Consider the following 18,000-nt stretch of genomic DNA (forward strand, 5'->3'; position numbering starts at 1 on the left):
GCTGTTATACGGGGCTGGATTCATCCCCACTGCCCAGCAAGGAGCAGAGACAGCAAAGCATCACCACCCCACAGCCACACGAGGCTTGAGAAGCAGCTGAAAGCACTGAAAACCCCAAGAACTGAGCAGGGCTGAACAGAATGGGGGGACCCCAACTTGGGGGAAGCCACCGGGCCATGGCTAAGCCGACAGTGCCACCTGCTGCCACTGCACACCCATCCCCATCCCACACTGCAGCACTGGGGATGGGCACAGCGTTAGTCTGTGCTTTAAAGCAGTTGCTGAGCTGCTCTTCCCCATCTTCCAAAGCATCCCCTGGGCATTCAGGTGGGAGCTGTGGGTGGCAGAACCACGAGGAGGACACGCAACCCCAGCCCTGATATGGCTGCATTCAGTCCATCAAAGTACAACAGAAGGGGCCCTTCAGAGCCTGCAAAAGTCAATTAAGTTTTTTATTAAATATACATCCTCTCTTGGCACAAATCTTAAAATATATAAACATTATATACCAAAGTGTCTTCACTGCAATAAAATAGAACTCCAGATCCAAGAAAAGCGGGTCAGAAATCGACGCACGCACACACACCGATGGTGAGGACACGTCTGGACAAAAGGCATTTAACAGTGTTTGTGTTAATAGATGCATAGACCACACAGGCAGCGAGCAGTGCTGGGACACCCTGCGTCCATCACAGGGTGAAGAGGGGAGTGGGAAGCACCAGCCCTGCAATAGCAAAGGCTGTTGTGCAGCACAGCCCCAGGTCTCCTCCTCTGCACCAGCCAAGGAGAAAAGGGCTGGATAATGCTCATCTTTGAGTCGCTTTGTGCCCTTGCTATCCTTGCCTGCAGCACAAGCTCTCCCCATGTTGCTTGCACAGAGCACAGCACTGCATGGAGGTGCCCAAAGAGGAGCTGATGGGCAGCAATGCTTTGCAGTGAGACAAGGAAAGGCGTGAGGCCAGGCAAGAAATCCTTCCCCAAACCTTGTGCCCCATCACTTCATGCCTTTACCTTCTTGCCCCACGCAGAGGCCTCCATGTGTGTAAGCAGGACTGTTACGGGGATCCCTATCAAAGCTCCAGTTTTGTCATTTTAGATGCATTTCATTGGACCTGATTTTCTCGAAGTGCAAGTGCAGAACTAAAGGTGCAGAAGCAGGAAGAAAAGGCGAAGGAAAAACCAACCCAAAAAGCAATGTGAACGTTTGGCAGCAATGCATTCGAGAAAAGTAAGACGCGTGACTTGAAAATTAAAGCAAGGAACTGAATTTTGGGGGTAGTAAATGAATCTGAAAGAAAAGAGGAACTGGAGGATATTCCTGTTAGACTGGTCTTCTTTCTAAGAGCTGAAGGAATGGCTCTTGGCTGGCACACAGGCACCTCCCCTTCCCAATCACTGTGCCCAGAGCTCCTGGGCCATTCATTCTGGGCAGCACAGAGATCTGGAACGTATCTCAATTCATGCAAAGATTAAGAGAAGGGAACACCCTGTTTCTCCTCTTCTACATTCAAACCAAGGGAAAAGAAAGAACTATTCAGAACAGCCTGAAGCGGTGACACAGTTATTCTTTTGCCCAAGGAATTTAAAGCACTGAAACAATCACAGAGTGAATTCAGATCTCTCTCAATAAGTGCTCAGCCTGCAGAACTTGGAGGGATGTGTTTGGCTAACAGATCACTGAATTAAAATCAGGTGTAGCTGCTAATGAAGGAACAACTCCCCTCAGCTCAGCACTTCTGAGCTGGGCTTTGCTTCAGGTCTCCATCATCAGCTCAGCCCTTGGGCTCCAGCCAGGCTGCTGGGTGTCACAAACCATCCCCTCCATAGGATTCCCATTCACCAACACTCCAGCTGCATGCCCAGCATAGCAGGAGGTGCCCTGCGAGCCTCTCTCCCCCCATTCAGCCCCAAACAAGAGGACAGCCATGCAGTGTAAACCCTTTCTCAGTCAGTACCCAGGAAGAACGAAGCCACCTCTGTTGCCACAGGGGTTCGGTGACACTCAGCACCTCATAAGACAAAGATAAGACAAGCAGTGCTTGCCCCATCCACATACCGTAGTGCAGAGCACAGGAGCCTGCCTGAGCTTGGATAGCACAGCTCAGCTTCCTCTGCTGTTGCTACAAAACTCATCTGTGCAGAAAGGGCTGTGCTTTGAACCAGCAACCTGTAAGCTGAGTGAGAACCCAGTGTGGGCTGTATGTATGGTGGGACATGAAAGCACACACCTACAACAGCCACTGCTGACACTCCTCACTGCTGGTCTGCACCTCCTTCCTGCTAAGAAGCCCCAGCCTGGCCCTCACCTGGCCAAGTGAGACCAAAGCAAGAGCAGAAGTAATTGGCTTCTCCATTGGAGAAAAGAAATCAGAGCTCTTGCAAAGGACTGAACGTTTCACCCAATGAAGAAAACAGCTGATCATCTTCCATTGGCAATAGAGTAAGAAGATAGAGAACTCATGGTTATCATCTCTAACGACTCGTATAACGACACCTAACATTTAATTACAAGGTCAGGTGGTGACTGCAGTCAAGTTTCACAATGGAAGTCATCACTGGTGGGCTCAGAGGCAGAAATCACTGAGGTTCATACCCTGCCCATCCACAATCATAACAGCAGAGTCGATCCCTGTGTTCTGGAATCAACGTGCACACTAACACTGCAGGATGCTGCCTGCCACATCCACCAAATGGAAGCACAAGTGCTCAGTTCCTAGGGAAATATTTGGCATTAGAAGCGAGTTATGCTCCCAAGAACAAGTGCAAAGACAAAAGAAAGGAAAAAGCTATTCCTACCAGTTGTGCAATTACCTCCATTCCCATTAATAAAGCCGTGACATGAGGCTCAAACTACAGTGACTAAAATATATACACCAGAGAAGGACAGCTTTTAAATGATGCCTTATTTTTCTTCTATACGTTATCTCCCCTCTACATGGGCTGTATCAGCTGGAAAGGGATTTTTCATCTTGGCTTGTGGAATGGGATTCCCAGAGAACTCTAAAGCTTGTTGTGACCTCTCGCACTCCAAATTTAATACTGGAACAGGACATAAAACAAAGCCACCTTCAGATCTCCACTTCTCCAAAGCCTGACTGGAAATAGAAACAATGAAAGGTGCTCTGCAGTTCATTTTCAAATTGCAAATGGAAATGATTGGCACTAGACGTAGGTTTCAAGGGGTCGGTACCGACTGTGGAGCCTGAGGACACCATCTGGAAGAACTCGAGGATTGAAAGCTAATGGGTTTGGGTATGAACTAAGAACACAGCAGGCACCAAAGGACAGTGAGGTTGTAGGGAAGCAGGGCCATCAGACTGCATCCAAACAGCCTTTGGGTGCAGCTCAACTTGCATCACATGTGCATCTTTGAGACGTTTGTTCCTGCGACGTGCAGTGATAATACTGAAGGATATAACTGCTGGAAGTTGAAGCCATGCAGCAGTTCCTTTTCTTACTTTAGGGCACTACAGCCTGCCAGATCCCTCGGAGAACAGCTGCCTTTAGGACCACGATGACAATAGAAGGGTTCTGAAGACCTGAAAGCACTACTGTGGTTTGATCCAATCCAGTCTGTGATTCCAGGCACAGCCCCCATCAATGACACTGACAACAAAGATGAGAATTTGATATACAAAACTGCTCAGAACTTTCCTCCCCTGCTGCCTACAGTCTTTGGTAACCTCAGGGGAACGCTGCACGCAAGGGAGATTTAATACAACTCAACCCAGAAATGAAAAAGAACATCTGAAAAGGGGCAGAGCTTCCAACCAGAGCTCACACAAACAGCTTCCAGAAGAAAAGAAGTGACCCGGACCTGTTCAATCCTGCTGTGTCCTGTTTTACAGAGCTCAGTGCTCGCAGGTCATTGGAACGTGGAATTCCCAACAGATTAACTGGAATATTGCACTTGGCAAACTGCCTCCAGCAGCGCACAGTAAGAACCGCCTTCCAGGAGCTGTGCTCACTTCCCACATTCAGGAGCTCATTCAAACAGCACTGAGTCCTGTCTCTCTCTGTCTCTCTCTCATCCCCACTCCATCTACCCAGAGAGCAGACGTGGAGCGCAGCAGCGCTGTTGTTTGTTTGAGAGGCTCCACTCCCAGCATCAAAGGACAAGGCAGGAGGACGAGGCAGCTTTTGTAGAGGACACACCGTTCTGCGGAGCGGCGGAAAGGATTTCACTTAGGAAAGGGTTTAGTTGTGGGTTGAGGTTTCAAAACAACACAGAGGCTCATTAAAAACAAAAGAAAACCAAACGACAACAAACAAACAAAGAAGAAAGGTGAGTTCTCAGCTGCGGGAGAGCACGTACAGAGTGAGGGAATGCTAGCATTGCTCTTTCTACACGTGTTGTACTTTTCTCCAGCGAGGGCTGTGGGGATTAAGCTACTACCTTTCAACATTAGTGCTGTGCTGTAATTTACGGAGAAGGATCTGCGTCAGGTCAAAGGTTGTGAAGCTTATTCCCACTGCAATCGGACCTTTGACCCAATTCATGCTGAGTCCTTTGTACAAACCACGGATTAGTCCCTCTTCTCTTATAATCTCCTGCATGGTGAGAAGGATGGAACTGTATGTGTGTCCCATAACCCCCGCTGTCTGCATTCGCCGGCGAACCACATCCAGGGGGTAAGAAGCCGACTGACCGATCAAACCTGCACAGGCACCGAACAGAAGCCGCTCCGGAGGGGATGGCTGTGATTTCCCACTGTGATCTGAGAAAGAGAAAGCAGCAGAGGGTGGAAAGCTCCTTGTCACAACTGTGTGACTGAGGTCAAGTGGGCCAAGAGCCAAAGAGAGGACCCAGCACCAGCGCTGCCGGGATGTTGTTCCCAATTTGGATGTTAGCTGACTTGGGAAGTGACCACGTCCTCTCTGTGCTCAGGACTTGAAAGAAGGCAAGAGATGGAAATGCTGCTGTTCTGCAGCTTGCCCTCTTCTAAGTCAGGGATTGGGGAGAGGGAGGCACAGGGCACACCCTGCACAAGCACAGGACTGAACAATTGGCTTCAAGGCTGGGACTTGCACCACACTATTCAAACACCTGAAACTGGCCAAAAGCCTTCACCATTTCATTTGAAAACCAAGAAAACAAAGGATCCGTTACCTGCATGCAGTTTCTTCAGCGTCTCATAGGTGAAAAAGCTAAGCCCGGCATACGGAATCACTCCAAGGATGGTTGGTGTAAATCCCCTATACAGTGTTTTCAATCCTTCCTCTCGGGATATTCGGATGAAGACATGAACAATATTGCTGTACCTAGCATGCAGACACAGGAAAACCAAACCTGCGCTAGTTAGTGCCCACACATCCGGGTAACGTTTCCAATAGAGCTTTCTGAAGGATCAACAATTAATTAATTCAGCTCTGAGCTCATCAGGCAGCTCAGAAAGGATTTCAGAAACCTATCTGCAACAAGCCAGTCCCCAGCTCTCCTCCAGCCCTATTGCAATATGCTGTCCTCTCTGTTCGGTCTCCCCCAGGCACTGTGCCTGCTGGCCTCCTACCAAGCCAACAAGCAGGTTTTTCTAGGGAGGTTTTTGTGTATCCATCTCCTTCCAGTCCCAGGACTAACCGGGGCTTTGGGCATTTCATCAGCGCTCAGACCCACGCAGTAACAATGTTTATTACACCAAAGGCTCCGAGCAAGAAGTGACCCAGAAAATGAGAATAAAACCATCTGACCTTAAAAAGAAAGCTCTGTGTTTGTTCGTGGTGGTGGTACTTGCTTTCATTAGGCACTTACATCTCCTTCGGCGTGACAGCCATTCGAGCACGGACCATATCCAAGGGGTAGGTTAACATGGCAGCCGTTGTGCCTGCCAGAGAGCCAGCAATGAATCGAGGAAAGGGTGTCAGCGCTCTAAAGTAAGGTGAGAGAAGAGACCAAACAGATCACCTGGAGATGGTAATGCAGTGTGGCTTTTCAGCAGGACTCTACCAGCTACCGAATCCCTTCCCTGTCTGTGTACTTCAGAGAGCTGGATGGGGACGGGTTGGAGCAGCTGTGGTTTGCCACAGCAATCCCAAACTGAGGTGTCAGAGGATGCTGAGAACAGCACACCTGACCTGGGGTGTCTCAGACACTGTGTGCCCAAGAGCAAGAGGCTCAGGCCACATGCACGTTAAGAAGGGCTCAGCTAGCAGCAAAAGGCTGGGTCTTGTTGCTTCTCCTGCAAAGAAATGCTCTTTGCTTTGTCTGCCCACTCTCAGCATAGGGAAGCATTAACTCAACATCTAGGCCACTTCTTGCTCACGCCTCCAGAAAAAAAAAACAGAGTCCTCTCACAAAGGTCTCCTATGTGCAGGACTACAAACCCAGCCCATTGCTCAGCCCCATTGCAGAACACTGCTCTGCAAAGCCATTGCAAAGAGGGGCTGCACAACCCTGCACTGAGAGCTTCCAGCCCAGCAGGCCTGCAAAAAGCAGAGAATCGTGCTCCCTCCCTGCAACCCACAAAATGCTCCATCCTCCTCTGCAAGGATCAAAGCCACGTTGCATCTTACTTTCCCTGGAAGCCGTAGTAGCTCCCCAGGAGCTGCTTGTACTCCTCGTGTGCGCAGAACTGAATGGCAGCATAAGGGATCACGCGCACCATGGTGGCTGAGTTCCCCCTCCAGAGACTCCAGAAGCCCTCGTTGAGGTAGGTGCGATAAATCAGCCTGTAGGCTTCCTGCAGGCAACGGAGCAAAGGTCAGATGGGACATCATGATAAGAGGAGCCCAAACAATAGAGGGGGAAAAGGTGACCCTATAGCTTAACCCCTCCGAAGCCCTCCTGCCCCCTAACCCAGCAAGCTGGTGTCAGCTGTTACAGCCCCGACTCCAAAATGAGACAACTGAAACCTCTTCTCTAGGGAGACTGATTCACATACGTTAGTGCAAAAACAACAGGAGCTGGGAAAACAGAGCTTTACATCTTTGTTTGCTCTCTGAGGGGAAAGCACAGAGCTGGACTGGTGGTTTTTTTTTTTCAACCCAAATTAATCTTCTTAGTATAAAACAGAAGCATTTGGATTATACATATTAGCACAGCACACATGGAATAGCTGTAATGCACATGCAGCAGAACAAACAGCATGCCTCGAGAGGGATCAGCACCCACATTCACATTTCCTATACACCCTGAAACAGCTCTGGGGGGGTGGGAAGGAAGCAACCACAGGAGGAGAAGGGAAAAGCTCAGAGTCACATCTGCTGCCATATCACAGGTAGGACCTGTAGAATGAGGACTGGGTCCTGTCCATGCTTGGCAACGGGCAAAAAACATCAGCAAGAGTACTATAAATCCTATATCCAGTCCTTCCCTCTGTGCTCTTTCAACCCAGGTAAGTCACAAACAAACAAAAGATGCTTTTAGGGTTGATATTACTACCATGAATCAAACACTTCGGGTAAATGGGAGACAGACACATCACCTCACCTTGGCAGAAAATCTTTTTGAAGACACTAAAAAGAAAAAGCGAGCGTTAGGTCTCAATACACTTTAGATGGATCAAAGAAACCACAGGGCATATTTGAGCTAAGAAACACAATTAAAAGCGGAAGAATTAATGCAATAAACAAAAAGATGGAGATGCTTTGTAAGCAGCAAGGTGAGCGCTCACCAACGCTGCCCAACAGAGCAGGAGTTCATTTCTCCATCTGCTTTTGCAAAAAACACTCAGTTTGTCACTTCTTAATTTAAAGGGCTAAAAAAAGCAAATAACAACAGCAATTAAAGGAGGGCAGGAGCCAAGCACGGATTTGAGCAGCACATTTGCACACAGGTTGCAGCCTAATGCCAAAGTGCCGCCCGGCGCAGCGCTGTTAGCGGAGCTCCACGCTACGATGGTTTCATCCTCGCAGAACCCAGATGAACACTCCGCTTCTTTTCTTGCATCCATTCAAATTGACAGCATCTCTTTAAGTATGTAACACGGGAGGCCTGGGGAAGCCAGCTTTATTTGGCAGGCAGCAGCCCTGCTTTGTAACATCCCTGCAGCAGGAAGGAAACCCAGGCGAAAAACCCGGACAGCAACGCTAATGAAACGTGGTTCCAATTAAGTCTCCGTTGCAGTTTCTTTCAAACTCCTTTGAGACTTGTAACCTCTCAAGTGTGTCAAACAATCACACGCAAATACATTTTCACTGCGCTGCTCCTTTATGCAATTCAAAGCTTTTTTTTTTTTTTGAAGGCCTTTTTTTAATAACTAAAACCACCCCGATAACCGCTCCGAGCTGACTCTGCAATGGAAAAGAAACCTCTTCCCCACTCCCATGGGAGCTCAGTCTTCAGATCAAAGGACAACCTCCCATGTTTGCATGACCCCAAGATGCTTTCCCTCCTCACAGAAAGGGAACAGGGCTGTAGTGGAAGCCTCCAGCACAGCAACAGAGTGGGAAACCCACTGGATAGGAAATTGGGCAGAACGGGCAACTTTCAGTCATATCCTCTGCAGTAAGTTTAATGGGCCAAACCAAACAGGTCCTGCACAACACGCAGGGCTGGATGTGTTAATGGTGATTTATACGGACAGCTGATGACTCATCCCAATTCAACAGATCCCATCCTGACATCCACCCTGACATCCCAACCTCAGATGAACCGCAATGCTCATTCTGCTGGGGAAGCACAGCACGTCCTCAGTGCTCACAGACACAGCCCACAGCTGCAGCCAGCCCAGGCTGAGCTCCTTGCAGCCTCACCTCCCTCATCTATATCCCTGCCACGCCAAGATTGGAAATCACGTCAAATGAAAGTCAATTTAAAATTAAATCTCATCCAGGGATTACAGTAAACCTACCCAATTCATTTAATCTGGGATGTCAACTGGATTTAAAAACTCCTGGCCTCACCAAATGTTTATTCTACCAACTGGATGGGCCCTTCCCGTCAGGGTGATGAATACAGCTGGTGGCTCTCATGCTCAAATGGGGGAACTGAGGGGAGCCCATGGTGGGGCTGAACCCCAAACCCCACTCCATGCACGAACCTTTTCTATTCCAACTCAGAGCGTAACTGATGGTGATACTCAGCAAGTTGAAGGGTTCCAAAAAGCATTTTGCAATACAAAGCTAGGTATGCCAGCTTCACTGTCTCTTGTAAACACTTCTCATAACCAACCTCAATTCCAACCACATTCAGCTGGAAGAAAACACAACTGTTCTCAGAAATATAGTGCACGTGTGAGCAAGCAGCTCCATCACCTCCTCCTACTTCTACCACCTAACCTTGTTCCCTTTCCCTCTCACTTTGTTTCTCCAAATTGAACAAGCACAGAAATCTGAAGTGCTACAACTCATCCCCTCAAATGCAGCTCTTCCACCATCCAGCTGCTCTGCACCCTCCGTTATTGCATGGAATGCTCACAAGCTGCAGCCAACTGTCCCCAGCCAGCAGTGCGTGCACCATGCTGCACTGAAATAGCAAAGCTCTTGCTGACTACCACAAGACCTGAATCCAGGAACACCATCCAGATGAACAGCTGATTGACATCTGCAATAATCCCACCAAAAACCAAACAATAGGTTGTCAGACTCAATGCACTGTGGCATTGTGGCAGTGTCACCTCTCTGTCACATCCTACCCACTCCTTTCAGGTTGGGGGAAGTTCTGGCTGAATACGTTTGGAGCTGGTTTGGTTTCTGTTAGCAATAAGGTCAGAGCAGCTTGCAAAAGGCCACAGAACTTACCCTGAAACATGATTTTTGTTCTATCCAGTGGAGCTACTGCAGTTTTGGCAACAGCACCAGCCAGTGCACCAGACATCAGGGAGTTAAGTACTTTCTTCTGCTCCTGGACACCCTGAAATAAAGCACTGTTCAGTGTGGCACAGTCAATCCTAAAGAGGAACTGTAATATTTTACCTCTGCTACAGCATTTCCTCCCACCCAGGGACATGGGTGAGCCAAACTCAGGTGTGAGCATCCACTTTATCCTGCAGTCCCATTAGCTCCATGATACAGCAACCCAGTCGCATTTCAGTGCTGTATCTCAGTGCTGCATCACTCTAAATTGTTTTGTCAGGTTGTTTGCAAGGACTTCTCTGTCCCTTTAAGCCCAGTGTATAAATGTTCCCTACCTGCTAATGCAACAAGAGTGGCTTTTGATTCTCTTAAGACAGCTAAAAACCCGTGCAGGTGTTTTGGCAACGTGAACATTCCCTTCAAAACAGTACATTCCAAGCACAATAAATTCCTGACCAGATCACGAATAACAAAGATTAGAAGTGTCTGCAAAACACAAAGTTCCAAGGTCTGCCTCTCTCCCTGTTGAGATTTCTACAAGCAATGTGACTGCTTATGATTTAACCATGCACAAAAGTGTATTTCTCTCTTGCCTTTCCACCAACACACAAACCTACTTTGTCCCTGAGATCCTAGGAATAAAACACGACAGGCTTCCCTCTATGATAAATGGAATGGAAGCGTTTCTGTTATTGACATTCCTGCCACAGCTCATATTTATAAAGCAGCTATCTTCTCGTAACACATGGGCAGAAAGCAAGTAAATGACTTGAAATCTAACACCGTGAAGGTTATGGGATGAGAGACAAGCCAAGCTGAGGCTTAAGAATGTTAACTTCTGATATGCTTTGTGTTTTAGTGGAGGAGTTAACGCCTTTTCCCTCCCCACCAGCATGTTTCCCAGCTAAAACATTAATTTTTTTTATTACAAAAACACGCAGAGGGGAAAATGGAAGGGAATCAATCTCTGCTGATCTGGTGTCCTGCGCACAGGCAGCACTGTGTGAACTTCAGACTGAGTTTTGGCTCCATTCCTCCAGCAAAGTCATTCCACATGAGCAAAAAACCTGAGCTAAACCAGAGCAAGGTTCAGCAGCACCTTCCCCTCTGGTGTTCCTAACAGGAGTGCATGACAGCAGCGAGAGCATTGAGAGCACTGAGAGCAGAACCCCTGGCTCTGTTCCCAGCTCTGCCATCTCCAACCTAACAAGACAAAACCTTGAATGAGGAGACAACCCTGCCTGCCCATCAGCCCAGAGCCATGCACAGCCCCTTCCCAAGGGCTGGAGCTGCTCAGCCATCCTCAAAGCTCAGTTATACATTGCATGGTTTGGATATACACTGCAGCCTCTTCAGCACTCACAACCTAAATCCCACTGAGATCCCCTGCGGTCACTCAGCTCTTGGCTCACCCCACGGTACACAGCTCCCAAACTCTTGCTCATACCTCTGCTGGAAGATGAGCTGATGCAGTTGGCTCCACATCCTGCCCTTTGATATCCACTTGACCTTTTCTCACACCATTACCCATACCAGTTGCACTTCCAAGTGGGCAGAAGGGCACTGGCTCCTGATTGGAAAACAAGAACAAAATAAGTGTTAGTATCAATGGTAGCAAATATTCAGGTCATAAAGTAGCTGGAAGGGAAGGAAAGGGACAACTCCAGCTTCCAGAATACTATCCTTGGAGATGCAAGTGTGTGTATGACAGGGCACTGGGAGTGCTCTGGTGCTACCTAAAAACTGCTTCATTGACCGTATCCATTCTTTTCTCTTCCAAGGAACTCAGCTGCAAGGTCCAGAACCAATTGTATGATTTCTAAGGGTGAAGCAATCCACCCTGTTCTGTCCTTTTCCATTGCTTTACAGTGAACATTCAGGTTGCCACTCATTCCAACTGCTCTGCATCACTCGGATACTAGAAAAGGCATATAGAAATTTAAAACCCAGATCTGGAAAATGGAATATTCCTAGCAGTACATCCCCAAAGGCTGCCACAAGGTGCTGGGGGTTATTTTTAAGGGACAGACAGCCCCACACGTGCCATAAGGGCTGCACGGATGACATTACAGCAGCACGCTGAGCACAGCACATTAGTGGCTGCAGAGCTCCCTTCCTGCACAGCTGCAGTGATAGATGGCCCTCCGAGCTCTGCATTGACTCACAGATGGGGTGTAGCTACAAAGATCTGCTCTCTAAGCAACAATTCTGCTCCAAGAGCCATCATTCCATAGAGTGAGCATCCATTCGAGGAATGTGAGCTTGGGAAATCTGGATTCTCCAACTGCATCCTGCAGCAAGTTGCTTCATCTCTGCCCCATCCCATGCCTGGGAAACCAGAGGCACAACAGCTTGCTTAAAATACCACCTGAAGAGCTTTTATTTCTCCTCCTCTTTAACAATCTCCAGCCATTAAATGCTTGTCAGCACCTCTCAGACTTGCTGACCTATTTTATTCTTTTCCTCCCGCATCACTCTCATAAATTAGTGCCAGACTTCCCTCTCAAACCCCCCTTGGCTGCAGCAGAGATGTTAACACAGAGCCAGGGAGCGCTCAGCCTTGGCTGTATCAATGCGTGACCCATTGGTGGTGATGGAGCTGCATGCAGCCCACACACTCACACCCCTCCTATCCTTAACACCATTTGCTGGAGCTTCAGGAAGACACTTGGGATGTTCTGTTGTGGAGATCTGGTCCCATCAGACCACATGCATAGACATCCCCACACGGTGGGTGTGGGTCCTCATTGAGTGATCCTGATGAATGCAATGTTTCTAATTACTACCTGTTATTTCCCTCTCATCTCACGGAGGTGGAACTGCAAAGCAGAGCCCTTCAGCAAAGCAGGGAGAGATCCTGGGCTGATATTATCCCCGGGATAAATGTAGGTCACAATATCAGATTGATCTCTGCCTAAAATAAACCCACCGAAATAGAACTCGTATTGCAGAGCTTTGGAATTCAACATGCAACTGTTTTAAAACGGGACTCTGAAAGATGACTGAAAGGAAACCTCTAATCCTAAACTGCTATTATTAAGCTTAGACCTATTTTGGAAGATGCACATGCATAAAGGCGATATCTGTTTACTCAACAGTCTTGTCTTTGATGCTATTCAGAGCTGTTTCTCCCCTCAGTGCCTCATGCCCTGATCCTACAACACCTGTCCACATATATGCCAGCCCTACACTTGTGGAGCCTTAAACATGAAAGCAGCATCTATTCTTTGCTGCCCCATTTGCTCCCTGCAAAGCAATGCAGCAGTGCCTTGTTTCAGAGGTGGGTTGGATGCTGACTTCACATCACAGACAGAAAATAAAGCTTTGCTTATCACTTTCAGTCCAGATTTATAGGGCTCAGCCATTAGAAAGCAGACCTTATCTTGCATATATACACACACGTACATATATGTGCATCAGGCTGTAAAGCAACCCACAGAAACCCAACACGGAGCAGCTGGCCGTGCTTTTCAGCCCTCACACTCCATCCAGCCCATACACATTCATTGCTTCCAAAGCCACAGGGAACAAGAGAAAAGCAAAGCTGCAGATGAGATTTGCTTTTTGTAATGCACTGCTGTGCTATTTCAGTGGCTGTAATACAAACCCTCATTGCAGATCCACAGAGGACCCCCTCAGCAGAGCTGTCCCATCCCCTGGCAGGGTGGATCATCAGCAAGGAGAACTGCTGCTGAACACGAGTTCAAAAGTTGAAGAGGTTTAATGAGTAACACCCGTGGTGCTGTTACAGCACAGCCCACGGCCTGCACCCAGCTGCAGCAATCAGAGCACAGTGCAGATGGGGGGCACACAACAGGCCAGCCCCCATCTCAATGCTGAGCCCCATTGCTGTGCAGAGCAGCTCTGTGCTAAACCAAGCACCATTCCCTGCACAGCACAAGGTGCACAGCACAAGATCTGCACGTGGACACTGAGCACACCGTCACTCCTTCCCTGCTACCTCCCAGCAGCACTTAATGAATACCTGAATGAGTTCAATCATGTCAGATGGATGCTCCAACAAGTCTGACCTTCTGCCTTTCTTGGTGGTGATTCTAATGAAGAGGGCAGGTGAGACAGAAGCAGTGTATTCAGATGTCTCTCCCTTTCTTCCTTCCCAAAAGGAAGACAGGCAGGTGCCCATTTGCTGTCCAAAGCATCAGGGATATGAAGGAAAACAGCTCTGGCTTTCCAGGCCATTGGTGAATCCAATCCTGATGCCACTCCAGCCATTGCATTTGAGCACACATTTGAAATCACGCCGTCTTAAGATAATTTGTTTCTCAGCAGAAGAAGCAACGAGTTGCAGAGAGCAGCAGCACAATGAAGGAACAAGCATAAACTCACCAGGTCTGGTGCTGAGAATTAATGTCTCACTGCTGAAGAAAAGGCTCAGAGGTTGGGATCCATCCCCATATCTCACAATTAAGCCTTATTTAGAAGTCTGGTTTGACATCACTCAGGCCTAGAGGAAGGCTGGGGCTGGCACTGTTGGCACAGCTGGCACAGAAGGGAATCCCACCACCCACCCCTATGGCTCACTGACATCCCAGCGCTCCCATTCTGCCACACTTGAACATCCCTGTTTACAGCAAAGCACCTTCACCACAAAAGCAGCCCCAGACATCGCAGCTTCACATCACAACACAGCAAAGCCCAGGCACCCGGCCCAGAGACTGCTGGTGGGACATCACCAAAATCCACATTCATCTGATGCTCCTGATAGAATCCCAGCCTGTCACAAAGCACAACTGCTCCTGCAGGAATACTGCAAAGCAAACAGCCACCAGCAGCAGCACCCACTGCTGCTCTCTGGGATGCACCCACTGCTATGGGGCACCCAGCCCACCACAATCAAAGCCCCATTGAGTTCCATAGAGGTGAAGTCACCTGCATGACTCCATCCGGACCCATCAGCTTCCTTCGTTAATTAACAGCTATCTACTTCTGGATTTATCTCTTTTTTTTTTTACTTCTTTATAGTGCCATTAACATCTCTGCATCACCAACAACAGTTCAAGTAGGGAAAATAAAGCTAGGAGAGCTCTGGCAGAAACCCTCACCCGCTTTCCTAGGCAGGCTGGAGTGAAGCAGAGCCTGGGGAAGCTGCTCCATTAGGTTCCCTTCAGTAGTTAAACTGAGCAATTGAGGCTGACAGAGGCAGAGCAGCACTGCAATCACAGCCGCCTTAAATTCAACCTTGGAGCAAAAGCATCTCAGAAAAAAACACAGGAGGAGGGGGATGAACTATGGCTGCGTGCTCCCCTGAGGTCCCTCATTGCCTTCCAGTTTGATTAAGGCATTAAAAATCAAACCCAGTGATGCCCTGCAGGCTCAGCTCCCATCAGTCATATCCATCTTCCGGGTGCATAGAGATCCAATCCCAAAACACAAGCTAGGAGGAGCCTGTTGTGCTTTCCCTTTAAAAGTCTGTACAGGAGCTGTCAGCACAATTTGGAAGAGCCGCTGACAGCCTGATTAAAAGACTCACTAAATGAAGGTACCTGGAAGCATTTAGTTTTTTATGGGGTTGCTTCCTTGCAAAGAATAAATGCTCCTCCTGCCTCCACTCAGATAAATGGATGCAGGATCCAAAACGTGAACAACCCCCAGACAACCAGGAGCAATCGATCTTTGCCCAGAACTGTTTCAACACACAACCAATCATGATCATCTCCTTGCTGAAATCCCATCAACAAAGAACAAACCCAAAGACTAAGAAAGAAGCCACAGGTGGGCACTATTCCGTACGTGAGCACCAGTGCTCCTGAGCTGCAGTGCAGAGCTCAGTGCAGTTCTGCAGCCCAGCAGACACAATATGCAGTGAGGAGGAGCAAAGATCTCCAACACTCACCTATGTTGTCGCCTGGAGTGAGCTGCTGACCTTGCAGTTCAGCTTTCCATACAAGAAATCATCTTCTTACATGAGACACTGGGAATATCTCTGTGTTACTCTTGGTGAAAGAACCAGCAGCATCGGTGTAAACCTCAGTGCAGCTTCATACAGTTAGGAGCAAAGTTAGCAGCAGAAAGTGATTGCTGGTTGCTGAGCTTCTTCCTAAGAGGAAACCCGTCTGACCTGTACCAAACCCATCTGCCCCACCAGATGAACACACTCACGGCTGCACCGCTGCTCGTCTCACATTCCAAGTGACCTCTGCACAAAACACACCCCGGCACAAGTTGTGCTGGGACTGCCCAAGTCAATGTGCAGATTGCAGCTGCAGGTGAACAAAAAGCGATGGCTGCAGCTCCTGACTCATCCCACTGTGCTGTCAAGGGCTGAAAGTCCTCTGCCTGAATCTGAAGCAGATGCTGGGGCTGGAAAGATCCTGAAATGCAACAGCCTGGTCAGTCCTCAGCCCCATACACAGCTACTCCCTTTGAGGCAACATTAACAGCTTCCTATGCAATAACCAGGGAGACAAAACCACCTGCTGAGAGCTCATGGCTCTGCTGGGGTGGGATGATGCTCAGAATGCAACCCTTGGGTTTGGGACACCCAAACATCCTATTATTTCACCCAGAGGAGGTCGGTGTTCCTCCATCAGCCCGTTGGTCCCCGTGTCTGCTCCCATTGACACCACTCTGCTCTCAGACACACTCAAACCGGAGTCATTTGGAACCCAGAATGTTTGCAAAACGCATCAAACCACATCAGAAACGCATCATAAAAACACAGCATCTCCACAACACGCTCTGCAATTAATGACAGGAGCCAAGCGAAGCTCCAAACCCTCTCTGTGCCATTAACTGCCAGCAGGAAGGTGGCAGTGAGCAAACAGAGCCATCCCGGACCCTTCTGAGCATGGATTATAGGGCCGTACAGTGCAGGCAGCATCACACACCCGGCCTGGGGCACTGAGTGCAGCACAGACAGCAGAACAGCACACAGCAACTCCTCACATCGCACCTCTGTGTGTCTTAAACACAACCTGGGACCCTTCTTGTGTGCTGGAAAGAGGGAAAGCCACTAAGTTTGGGCTGGAAAGAGATGAAAGCTTTAGTTGGAAAAGAGCTCAGCGTTTAACACCTTCCACATCGAACTCACGTTCAACTCGGGAAGCAGAACGACGAGCAGAGTTTGCATCGAGACACCGAGCGGGGCTTCCAGCCAACGGGGCGGAGCGGAGCCGGGTGGGCAGCGGCAGAGGGGGTCGGGGGGAGCGGCAGAGACACGGGGGGACGGGAGGGGACGGGAGGGGACAGCGGGGAGGGCAGGGAATGGGGACGGGCAGGGGATGGGGGTGAAAACAGAGGACACGGGGACGGGATCGGCGGGGACACACGGTAACAGCAGAGGACAGAGGGACACACAGGGACACATAGGGACACACAGGGCCAGGTCGGGCCCGCAGTGACCCAGCAGAGGCCGCACCGAACCGAACCGAACCGGACTCGATCTGCGCCGCCCCCTCACGGCCGTTACCCCCCCACAGCTCGGCCATGGCCGAGGGGCGCACGGAGCGGTGACCCCGCGTGAGGCCGCAGCAATAACCGCCCGTGTCCGAGAGAGGTTTCACCCGACCCTCAGGCTCTGTGCAGTTGTACCGTGATACCGTTGTTATACCGTCATACCGCCGTACCCAGCGGCCGGGCCCGGCCCGCACTCACCGGCTCCGCTCCGCTCGGCGCCGCCGCACCGCTGTCGCCTCCCGGCCGCCAGGCCTCCCCCGCAGCGCCCGCGGGAGGCGGGGCTTTCCCTATCTACTAACCAATCGCATCCTCGGAACGAGGGGCGCGGGCGGTGCCGTGCGAGCTGAGTGGTTGAGCGGCGGTAGACGGGCAGGCGAGGCGACCAATGGGCGGCGGGATGGGCGGTGGGGTGGGAGAGGTACGGAGAGGTGGGGTGCGCCCTGCGCTGCGCGGGGATGGAACGCGCAGATCGCGCGCAGTGTCCACGCGTGTTTGTGACACCCACGAGCCGCGTCCCGCGTGGCGGTGCCGTGTAACCCCATGGGTCACACATGGCAGCACCATGGGTCACACTCGGCTGTAGCGACCCCTGGGGCACACAGGTCGTCCATTCCCGGCCCATGTGTGCCCAGCCCTGGCCCCGTCGGGCTTTGCCCCGCAGCACTTTCACCCCCATCTGTCCCTTAACGGTGCCTCAATCGGGGCTAAAATAGACGGCAAACCAAGGCCAGCCTTCCTGTCCATTGGAACTCAGGACCTCGGGGTCTCCTCTGCAGCTCTTCCTATTGCTCTGCCCCTTAACAGTGAGGTCCCTTCACTACATGATTCACTACAAGGGCAAAGAACACACAG

At 49.8% G+C, this 18,000-nt stretch overlaps 1 protein-coding gene across 2 annotated transcripts; it reads right to left on the reverse strand.

Annotated features, from left to right (window-relative positions):
- Window positions 1-434: 434 nt before the first annotated feature.
- On the reverse strand, window positions 435-17,444 carry SLC25A42 (solute carrier family 25 member 42). 2 transcript variants are annotated; one of them, XM_015886593.1, is made up of 8 exons: window positions 17,347-17,444; window positions 11,180-11,302; window positions 9,679-9,790; window positions 7,427-7,452; window positions 6,511-6,677; window positions 5,750-5,866; window positions 5,111-5,262; window positions 435-4,718 (listed from the first exon to the last, which is right to left on the reverse strand). In XM_015886593.1, exons 2-8 carry the CDS (start codon window positions 11,261-11,263, stop codon window positions 4,393-4,395), a joined length of 984 nt encoding a protein of 327 aa, XP_015742079.1. In that variant the 5' UTR covers window positions 11,264-11,302; window positions 17,347-17,444; the 3' UTR covers window positions 435-4,392. The 2 variants fall into 2 exon arrangements, with proteins under 2 accessions (XP_015742079.1, XP_032296847.1); XM_032440956.1 differs by lacking the exons at window positions 5,750-5,866; window positions 17,347-17,444.
- Window positions 17,445-18,000: the final 556 nt, after the last annotated feature.

Source organism: Coturnix japonica, chromosome 28 (assembly GCF_001577835.2).
Source record: "Coturnix japonica isolate 7356 chromosome 28, Coturnix japonica 2.1, whole genome shotgun sequence".
In the NCBI taxonomy this organism is placed as follows: Eukaryota; Metazoa; Chordata; class Aves; order Galliformes; family Phasianidae; genus Coturnix; species Coturnix japonica.

Coding starts and splice junctions, on each gene's coding strand:
- SLC25A42 (XM_015886593.1), bottom strand. CDS start 11,263: ATGGGTAATGGTGTGAGAAAAGGTCAAGTGGATATCAAAGGGCAGGAT. Junction 9,791..11,179: donor CAGCTCATCTTCCAGCAGAG/GTATGAGCAAGA, acceptor GCTTTATTTCAG/GGTGTCCAGGAGCAGAAGAA. Junction 4,719..5,110: donor GCTGAAGAAACTGCATGCAG/GTAACGGATCCT, acceptor TCTCTTTCTCAG/ATCACAGTGGGAAATCACAG.